The sequence below is a fragment of the Pogona vitticeps genome, chromosome 3 (assembly GCF_051106095.1).
Source record: "Pogona vitticeps strain Pit_001003342236 chromosome 3, PviZW2.1, whole genome shotgun sequence".
NCBI classification, from domain to species: Eukaryota; Metazoa; Chordata; class Lepidosauria; order Squamata; family Agamidae; genus Pogona; species Pogona vitticeps.
The window spans coordinates 22,862,030-22,872,602 of NC_135785.1; the positions used below are offsets into that span (position 1 = coordinate 22,862,030).

General features: G+C 41.9%; 1 protein-coding gene across 1 annotated transcript; it reads left to right on the forward strand.

Annotated features, from left to right (window-relative positions):
* The first annotated feature begins 1,026 nt into the window (after nucleotides 1–1,026).
* On the forward strand, nucleotides 1,027–5,696 carry ARL14 (ARF like GTPase 14). Its single transcript, XM_072996143.2, has one exon. It carries the CDS (start codon nucleotides 3,250–3,252, stop codon nucleotides 3,820–3,822), a length of 573 nt encoding a protein of 190 aa, XP_072852244.2. The 5' UTR covers nucleotides 1,027–3,249; the 3' UTR covers nucleotides 3,823–5,696.
* The last annotated feature ends 4,877 nt before the right edge of the window (nucleotides 5,697–10,573 follow it).

Consider the following 10,573-nt stretch of genomic DNA (forward strand, 5'->3'; position numbering starts at 1 on the left):
CAGCAGCCAGCGCACATTGTTTAGGACAGGAGTTATATGTGTACACTAGAGGTACCTCTATGCAATGCAGCCACAGTATTGTTTTGTGCATTACTGGCAGCTTCCAGATAAACCGTTGGAGTGACCCCCCCATAAACTGCATTACAGTCTTCCAGTGGAATGACTGTGTCACTCTTCAGCTCCCTTCTGGTATCACAAGTCCCCAGTTCCTTGTTCATTTATACTGTATATGCAACCAACCTGGTTTATAATAAATAGCTCAGTGTTTAGGTTACCAACACATGAATCACTATGGATTAACTATCCTTTTCCAGACTGGCTGTATATATACAGTGTATCACAGAAGTGAGTACACCCCCTCACATTTCATAAACTTTTGTAGCCAGTGGTTTAGACATTAATGGCTGTGTGTTATTTTGAGGGGACAGCACATTTACACAGTTATACAAGCTGTATACTCACTGATTTACATTGTAGCCAAATGTCATTTCTTCAGTGTTGTCACATGAAAGGATATACTAAAATATTTATGAAATGTGAGGGGGGTATACAGTGGTGCCTCGCTTAACGAGTGCACCGTTTAACGAAAAATCCGTATAGCGATCCCTTTTTGGGGATCGCTATACGGATCAGCCCCAATCGCCGCACTCGCTTTGCGACGATTGGGGCTCCGGCGGCCATTTTGGAGCCGCCGAACAGCTGATTAAAATGGCCGCGGATGGCCCGAAATGCCCCCCCGCAGCGTTTTCGCGACCTCCCTAAGCAAGGGGAGGGCGCGAAAACGCTGATAGGGGCCATTTCGGGTCATCCGGCGGCCATTTTGGAGCCGCCGATCAGCTGATCGGCGGCTCCAAAATGGCCGCCGGAGCGAAAACATCGCTGGAGGGGGGAAGTTTACACACTTATTGGAACGCATTAAACTAAGTTTAATGCGTTCCAATAGGTTTTCCTGCCCCGCACAGCGATGTTTTCATATAGCGAAGGTTAATCCGGAACGGATTAACCTCGCTATACGGGGCACCACTGTACTCACTTCTGTAATATACTGCGTATTGTTTTTTAGATGGATTGTTATTGCTGACTGGATTTTTAGTACTATTTGTGTTCTCCATTTTTGTCTTTTTCATTTCCCAGAATAGCATTAAAACAAAGTATAGTTATTGTTCTTAGCTTTAATATTTCCTTTTAATGAGTAAGATGCCCCTTTACTAATTGTTCTTAGCTTTAAGTACAGTATTATCTTTTAATGATGTTAACCACCACTGTGTACTCATGGTTTTCAACTTCAAATATTGTCTTTCAATGTTGCAAGCCAATTTCAGTCTTTCAAGGAAAAAGGGTGGGGTAAAATATTTTAAATAAATAATAAATAATGGTATAGTGACGTTCGTTACAAAGGTTGCAGTACAGTACATTTATTTAATGTTAAGATGTTGGCTTGGCAGGTTGCCTGAGGCTATAGAATACTCTGGGAGCTGGAGTGATCCCTGCCCACTACCCCAGTTTTTGGCTCCTTATCTGTCTGTTTCCTGTTTAGTGAAACATTTCCAGTTCCCTGTTTGGATCCAATTTTTTAGAATTCCTATTACATTGGGAAATTAGGTTTCCCTGTTTAATTCCTTTAAATTCTTCTTTGTTGAAGAGTTTCTATGAGTCATTTTCTGGGAAAACCCAAAACCCTGCCCCAGAGAGGAAGAAATCATCAGAGGGCCTAACTGCATCATTATATCAGTAATGTGATTAACAATCATATTCTAGGTTTTTACATGTAAAAAACCATGGCATGGTATAAAAGGTGATCAACACTATCTCACGGGAAGATGCAGTTTAAGTTTTCCCTTCCCAAACACAATCTTTGTAAAACCTGCATATACAAATATATGACTTTGCATATATATTATTCACTCTGCCCATAAATACCTAGCTGTAGGAAATCTAGGAGTACAATATGGGCTCTCAGAGCAGGATAGTGCAATATGCCATTTGGTGTGATCCTTGCATCCAAATGGCATTTCGGACCATACTGTTCCTCAACAATCACCTGGCAGATATGCTTTGATTGTGTTCTTGCATTGAACAGGAGGTTGGACTTGGTGACCTTGTAGGCCCCTTCCAACTTCACTTTTCTATGATTCTATGATCTAAAACAACACTATGAAACAATGAAACCTGAATCGCTGGACTTCAGTTAAAAACAGCTAAGTATTTAAAACAGAAGAAACAACAGAAGAAACAAAAATCCTTTTTTGTTAAATGGGTAAATATCACAGGACTGCCTGGGATGGGGGAGTGTTTTTCTGCCAGCAGAAAGACAACAGGAAGGAACAGCATTGGCTGGAACCCTGTGCACACATACATGGCCCTGCCCAGCACTGGCAGAAAATTAGAGGGAATTTTGCAACAAACAAATACCGTGTTTTCCCTGAAAATAAGACAGGGTCTTATATTACATTTTGTTCCAAAAAACACAGTAGGGCTTATTTTCAGGGGATGTTTTATTTTTTCCCCATGTACAACAATCTACGACTAAATGACGACGACAACAACAATCTACATTTATTCAAATACAGTCATGTTACCTTCTGGTTGCTGCACAATGCTGCACAATGGTGGAGGGTGGAGTTTCGCTTAACTAGAGTTTATTTTTGGGGTGGGGCTTATGTTACAAGTGTCCTGAAAAATCATACTAGGCCTTATTTTCAGGTTAGGTCTTATTTTCGGGAAAGCAGGGTAGGATAGGAACCAAATGGTAATCAGGAAAAGTTTCATAAAGTCAGCCAAATCATTACTGATGTTCTAGATGTAGGAGCATGAGCCAAACCTACGAATGTCAGTCAGGGTTTTGCAAAGAATAGTGCATTCCAAAAACCACACAGCCTTTTGAATAGTCAGTTATGTATCTGACAACATATATTCCAAGAGTTCAAGAATAAAGTCTTTGTATTCACAGAAACTGACCAACCTTTGGTTTCTATGACTGTACACTGTGCAATTAAACTCCACCCTCAAACCAGGAAGTGAAGGTTACATTTTAATAGCATTCTGTTTGCATACTGCAACAATGATAAAGTCACAGAACAAATCCATTTGTACGACTATCCTGGATAGATAGCATCAACCTAGTATTCTGTGTCGTTATTTGTCATCATTTCTCTGAAATGCACAGAAAATAGATCTCTGCAAATACAGAGAAACAGCTTAATAAAATTACCTCAAAAGGAGAAGAAACAACAAAGTCCTCTGGACAGAATGGGCCTCGTACATTCTAAAAAGCTTAAACAAGCCCACATTCTAATGCTAGGGCTTGATTTGGCAGGGAAATCCACTATCTTGTACAAGCTCAAATTTAATGATTTGTTCCTAACATCACCGACAATAGGTTTCAATGTGGAGATGATTGAGACCGGAGCAAACATTGCTTTAACAATTTGGGATGTTGGAGGCCAACACAAAATGAGAACTGTTTGGGAGAACTATCTGGAAAATATAGATACCCTGGTATATGTTGTGGATAGTACTGACAAGCAGCGCTTGGAAGAAGCCAAGAGAGGGCTGGAGCTTATTTTGAGGAATGACCAGGTTAAAAATGTGCCTGTAGTTGTACTGGCAAACAAGCAGGATCTTCCTGGAGCTGTGGGGGCTGAGGAAATCACCAAGAGGCTCAACGTGAAGAAGCTCTGTCATGACCGAAACTGGTACGTACAGCCTTGTTGTGCACTAACGGGGGATGGCCTTTCAGAAGGATTCCAGAAAGTGGCATCATTTGCAAAATCATGCATGAAATCTAAACAAGAAGCTTTTGCTATTTTCAAGCAAGATTAACATGATCAGATCTGGTCAAGGCAGAAAACTATGAGTATTCTTCTGGGACAGAAGTCAGTCTGTTAATTTAATATCTGATACATGTTTTTCAGACTTTAATAAGAAAGAACAAAGCAGATAACTGTTCTCATTCTTCTGCATTTTCTCTTAAATGCTTGCCAAGATATTTTTGCTTTTCACTTTTACAAACGTAACCAAACAGTTTTACATTCTAAGTTTCAGTGTTTATGAAACTGCTTCAGGAATGGGATTAGAAAGCCACTAAATTGTTAAATACCTGCCACCTGTTTCACACTGTACAATGTGCTAAAAAAAGTATTACTGCCAAAGAAAATTGGTGGTTTCAAATGCAGTAATATTAGTCGGGTGTGTGTGTACAAAGCCACTGAAATTTATTTAGCCTTACATTTCAGGTAGCACATTGTCCTATATGTTTGGCATCCTTCAGTCTCGAGAGACTATGGTAACGTGGTCTGTATGGAGGACTTGGAACACCATTTAGTGTGGCTGAGAAGGCCAATTTGAGAGTGATAATCCCTTCCACAATGAGGACAAATACAATCTGTCCCCTGTCCAGTTCCCTGATTTTGCTGCTCCCGGGACTGCCTCTTTGCCTCAGCCTGCTGGGCAAGGGTCTCTTCAAATTGGGAGAGGCCGTGATGTACCACCTGCCTCCAGGCTGAACGCTCCGATGTCAAGGTTTCCCATCTGTTGAGGCCCATTCCTAAGGCCTTCAGATCCCGCTTGCAGATATCCTTGCATCACAGCTGTGGTCTCCCTCTGGGGCAATTTCCCTGCACTAATTCTCCGTACAGATCTTTTGGAATCCGACCATCAGCCATTCTCACAACATGCTCAAGCCAATATAGATGTCGCTGTTTCAGTAACGTAGACATGCTAAAAATTCCAGCTCGTTCTAGGACTACTCTATTGGGAACTTTGTCATGCCAGGTGATACCAAAAATGCATCGGAGACAACGCATATGGAACGTGTTCAGCTTCCTCTCCTGCCGTGCACAAAGAGTCCAGGACTCACTGCAGTACAGGAGTGTGCTCAGTGTCCTATATCAAGATAGTAAAAAGGTGTGCAACATTAGCGTATCTGAATGTATGTCTGAAATTTACTACAATGCTCTCTGTATGGGGCTACCCTTGAAGGTAATATGGAAGATGCAACAGTTATAAAATGTGGTGACAAGGCTGGTTTCAGGTGCCTTGAGATATGATCATATGCATTGCGTTGAGACTTGCCTGCATTGGTTGCCTGTATGCTTCCGTGCCAAATTCAAGGTTAATGTTGATATGTAAGGTCGTTAATGATTTGAGACCTCATTACTTGTTAGACAGCATCTCCCTAAGATTGTCCGCCTGTGTCACCCATTTATACCAAGCTCTGATGCTGCAGGTGGCCACGCCAAAGGAGGCCCAGAAATCTGCAACTAGGAAGCAGGCCTTGTCAGTGGTGGCAACGACACTGCAGAATACCCTACTTGTGGAGGTGTGTCAGGCCCCTTCTTTCCTAGCTATCCAAAAATTAGTAAAAAAACCAGAGCTTTTCAGAGAGATGTTTTGAAATATTCACTACCCATGATTGTTATGTCATGTGTTTAATTTTTGTTATTTGTTTTGTTATTTGTTGCCACTGGGGTTTTTTTTGGGGGGGGTTACTTTTGGGATTGTCTTCTCTGATGGATGTTTTTATGTTTGCAAAGCACTGAGAATAGTGGCTTGACACTAGATGAGAAGTAAACAAAGAAACACAAATGGTTTGAATCGTAAATAAAATGTGTAACATAATATTTGCAAAAGTTCTCTTGAGATGTATATTGTTTTCTTTAAAGTAAGAAATATTTTTATTGCAAAACCCACAAATTTATCAAAAGCAAGCTAAAATAACTATTTATACTATTTCTGGAGTTTCTGGGATCTCTTTGGTATATTAGAATGTCCCTCCTAAACAGTCCTCCTTTAATTTTGAAAATATTAAAATACAGTGGTGCCTCAAATAACGATGTTAATGTGTTCTGCCGGCCCGGGGATGAACGCCCACCTCCGCCGCCTCGGAGGAAGAGGAGGAGGTGGAGCGGGAGACAGGGAGCCAGGCACATGGCCGTGCCAGGGACCTTTCCCTTCCCCCACCGCCCCCGCCCCGGGAGGAGCGAGCCGGCCGAAGCGCCGCTTGCCGCCGGCCTGGGGATGAGCGCCCGCTGCCACCTACTCGGAGGAAGAGGTGGACCGGGAGACAGGGAGCCATGCGCACGGCTGCGCCAAGGCCCTTTCCCTTGAGCCGGCCGAAGTGCCGCTCGCCGCTGGCCTGGGGATGAGCGCCCCCCCCGCCGCCTCCTCGGAGGAAGAGGGCTCCCCCACAGTCCTTCCCAAGTGCCCCCCTGGCTTTTTTGGCCAGGCGCTTGGGAAGGACCGTGGGGGAGGGCTCCCCCGCAGTCCTTCCCAAGCACCCGCCAGTCAGCTGGGGGAAAATGGGGCCTATGGGGAAAAATCGCTTTGCGATTTTTCCCCATAGGGAACATCGCAATGCGATCGCTTTTGCGATCGCAAAATCCGCATCACTATGCGGATTCGCCGTTAAACAGGGCACCTGTTAAGCGAGGCAACACTGTATTAGAGGTTTTCTTTACTATTCATTGATAGATATTACTGTATTTTCCTGTGTATAAGACTATACTTTTGTCTAAAATCTTTAGACTAAAAATTGAGGGTCATCTTATACACAGAAATAAGCTGAGGAGAGAACAAAACAGCCCATACCTTGCCTCTGCAAACAGACTGCTTCCAATCAGGGGTCAGAAGCTGGCCATTAGGTCAGGGGATCACAGCACGAAGGGGCCATGTGATTAGGCGAAACATGGGAGAACGGGGAGAGAATGAAATACTCTGGAATAACAAGGGGAGTGATGGCGGTGGGGAGGAAGAAATGTAAAGAAACAAAGGCATGTGGGTATGAAGGGCACAATATAGTGGGGAGCAACCTGTCCTGCTCCTGCTACCAGTCACTTACAAGTCTAACAGAGGCCTGACATCCCTGCTGTCTCCTCTGAAGTAACTCATGGCCAGGCTGGGACAGCTTGCTCGCTCACTCTTTTTTCTCTCAGGTCGGGGATTGGGCGCGTCAGGGACTGTCCTCTAATTCATTAAAATGCCACACACAGAAGACTCTCCTCTCCCTCTATCTTTCTATGTATCTTTCCGGCTTCTTGCTGCTGAAATAGAAGAAAGAGATGGGGAGTTCGCCAAGCACTCCTGGGCCTGAGAGGGCTGAATTAAAAAATAATCAAAATATTTTGGAATAAAGCCTTTCTCAACTTGAGGCAGTACAGGCCTCAGTTTTAAAATATGTTTATAATTCAACCATAGAAACAGCACGAGTGCTAAACTCCTACTGTCACAGGCACCATGGTTCCTCCTTCCTAGCTCATATCTGTATCAGAAAGGACAAAAGTGCTTTTGCACAGAAGGGAGATAAGAGTAAAGGGAGAGTTCAGTGCCCTCTCTTGTGCATTTTACTGTTAAAAATTAACACTTGTACATGCATAGAAATATTATCTATATGCTTATCTGTTCATACCGTCTCAGTTCATTTCCATCCTGAGGGCGTACATGCATATAATACCATAAAACATTGTGCAAGATTTCAAGTTCTCCAGAACTCTTAATTGGACAAAATTGTTTGGGGTGGAAAGGAGGAGAATGGGACATGGTGAAAAAAGGATGGCCAATGTTGAAGCCCTGGAATTTACGTTTAGCTACACAGTCTTAAGATGCAGCGTTAGACTGGATGACAGGTGCTCAATTTAGCTTTTACTAGGTTACCTGGAGGTTTCTGGATGAACTAAAACTGTCTCTAGGATTATTGGATGAAGAAATAAACCATGGCTAATCTATCATTTATGAAAATTTAAACCCCAACTGTTATTCGCAAATCTATCTCCAAAACAAGGTAGCAGGTAGTTGAGAAGCTAGAAACTAGATTATTTCAATACTAACAAGTCCAGATATTTTTATCTGATTTCTAGATATTTTTATCTGATTTCTAGATATTTTTATCTGATTTCTAGCCTAAAAAGAAGCTGCAAGAAGATGAAGAGAGTATGTTGTAGTTGGATAGATGTACACCCAGAAAATAGCATTCTGCGTTCAAGGATCAGAAGGGAACTGCTGGATTGCCACAGCTAAACAGGCCATCTCCTGCCACCAGTAGTAGTTGAGGAAATATGCCACAAACACAGCTGAGGGGGAGGAAGAGTGGGGTTTCCTAATTCAAGAGGATGAACATGCTTTTTTACTTCACCAGTAGGAAAAACAGCCAGCAGATGTGTGCTGTAAGGAATGAGAGCTCAGGAATTTTTTTAAAACATTGATCAGAAGGCAAGGCAGAGAGAAGGCAGAAGGAATGGTAATACAAGGCAGTTCTATTCTAAAGCTTACTCCAAAATGTGTTCTGTCCAGAAACAGAGAAAAACCCGAGGCACTCTGAGGCATACCTAAGCATAATGACATTTCAGGAAGCTCTCCTTGTCTTTAGGCCAGAAAGGATTAAGCCAAACTTGTAAGGACGGAGACTTCAAGTCCCACCATACTTTGTCATTTCATGCAGAACACAACAATCTGAAGAAAAAGGCTTTGGTTGCACATGAAACCTATCATTTTTCATGGTCCCCTTGGTTCAGAGAGGCAATAGGAAGAAGTGTGGTTGAAAATTTTCCTCACATGATTAGATTAGGCTCTTCTTTGGTTCTCATCATATCAAAAGCAACAGTTCCCTTCTTTAGTAGGACTGGAAGGACATATACACAGAAATAATGGCAGCTCCATGAAAAAGGGGGATCCTTGCACTTTTAATAGTTGTGTGGAAGAATTTCCACAGGTTTAGTTTCTCATGCAAGCTACACCTGCTGAAATTTCTTCTCCCACATATCTATTAAACACACATAGGTTTTGACCTCTTTTTCATGTGATGACCCTAACTAAAATCCAGGCACTTCCTTTGAAACTCCAGCTTGTGGACTGAGCTGCAGCAGAAGTGATCCTGTAACAACTACATCAGAACAAACATGCATAACAGCAGCTTACCAAAGAAAGATGAGCCTGGTCTAATACTAAATTTTTCACAGCATTTTTTTCCACAATGTGCCACTCACTTAAAGCAATGCGATCTGTACCCAAAGAGAGAAATAGATGAACCACAATGTCTCCCAACTTGTGGCCAGAATAGTGTAAGAAGACTATCACACAATCTCCATCTTCTGTGTGGATTGTGAATACTTTTTTTTGCTATACAAAGACCCAGATTTGGAGATTAACTTCACTCACTATGAATATACAGTACTGTACTTTGAAGATGCTTTGAAAAGAGCCATCTAGTGGTTCATTCAACACAATTCACTTACAAACACAAAAAAGGAATCATTTTGAAATTATGAACACTGTGCAAAACATATTTATATCTATTAGAAAAGTTGGAATGTTGCAAAACAAACACTAATAAATTGGCTCCATTATTTTTTTTATCTCAGAGAATTAGTGTTAGACTGATTCTTTCAAAATAAGGAGGCAAATTCACTAGCTATCTACAAAAACAATGGTTTCCATGAAATACTTCTTGTTGAAATCCCAGTCTATTTTCTTATCCATACTAAATAACACACTCAAAGATTTATACTGCATATTATCAGTCTTAAATATTCAGCTATTACTTTGGTTTACAATACAGCTGTTTCAATTATCCATGATTTACCATAGCTCTTTATACAACATACAAGGGGGAAGGACTTGCTGCCTTTGTCCTGCCTCCTTGTATGTTGTATATAGGATTTGCTACTATCCATGGTTTCAGGCATTTATGGTAGATCATGGAACAGATCCTTCACAGATATGGAGGTTCCAGTGTAGCTTGATTTTGTAAAAACTCTTGGAGCTCAGCTGAAGGGTAGTATGTAATGCTTCTAAGAGAATAAATAATGCTAGTACTGTGTGTTACATACAGCACTGATGTTACCTGTCTGTCATGGGTTTGGAGGGAAAGTTCCATCCTATGGGGAGTGGAAGGCGGGACATCAGGAGGAGGGGCTGTACTGTATATATATGTGGAGCGTGTGTGGAGAAGTTTAGAAGCTGTAGGAGAGCTGAAGAAGCAGCTGAGAGAAGAAGCTGGTGTGGGAGTCTGTGTGTCAAGACAGGGTACTACTGTGTGTCAGTCAGTACCAACCTGATAGGTTCAGGTGTCTGTAGGGTTAGCCAGAACTGATAGGTTCAGGGTCTGTGCTTTAGTTAAATGCGTTCTGTGTGAACCAAACTAGTGTATGTATGATTGAGACTAAGCCACGTTACTGTATCTTATTCACTTGATCATTTTATTTTCCCTGTGTGTTGTTTAAATAAACCTTATTCCTTTATTTGTTAAAAATCCATCCCTGGTCTGTGTGACTTCTTATAGGGAATGGTTGGTGGCAGCTTGGTGAAACTGTGGCATATCCCAGTAGGTCTGGGGTTGTCACATTGATTGGTGTCCAGTAGGGGAAGCTGGAGAAATCAATGTGACAACCCCAGACCTACTGGGATATGCCACAGTTTCACCAAGCTGCCACCAACCATTCCCTATAAGAAGTCACACAGACCAGGGATGGATTTTTAACAAATAAAGGAATAAGGTTTATTTAAACAACACACAGGGAAAATAAAATGATCAAGTGAATAAGATACAGTAACGTGGCTTAGTCTCAATCATACATACACT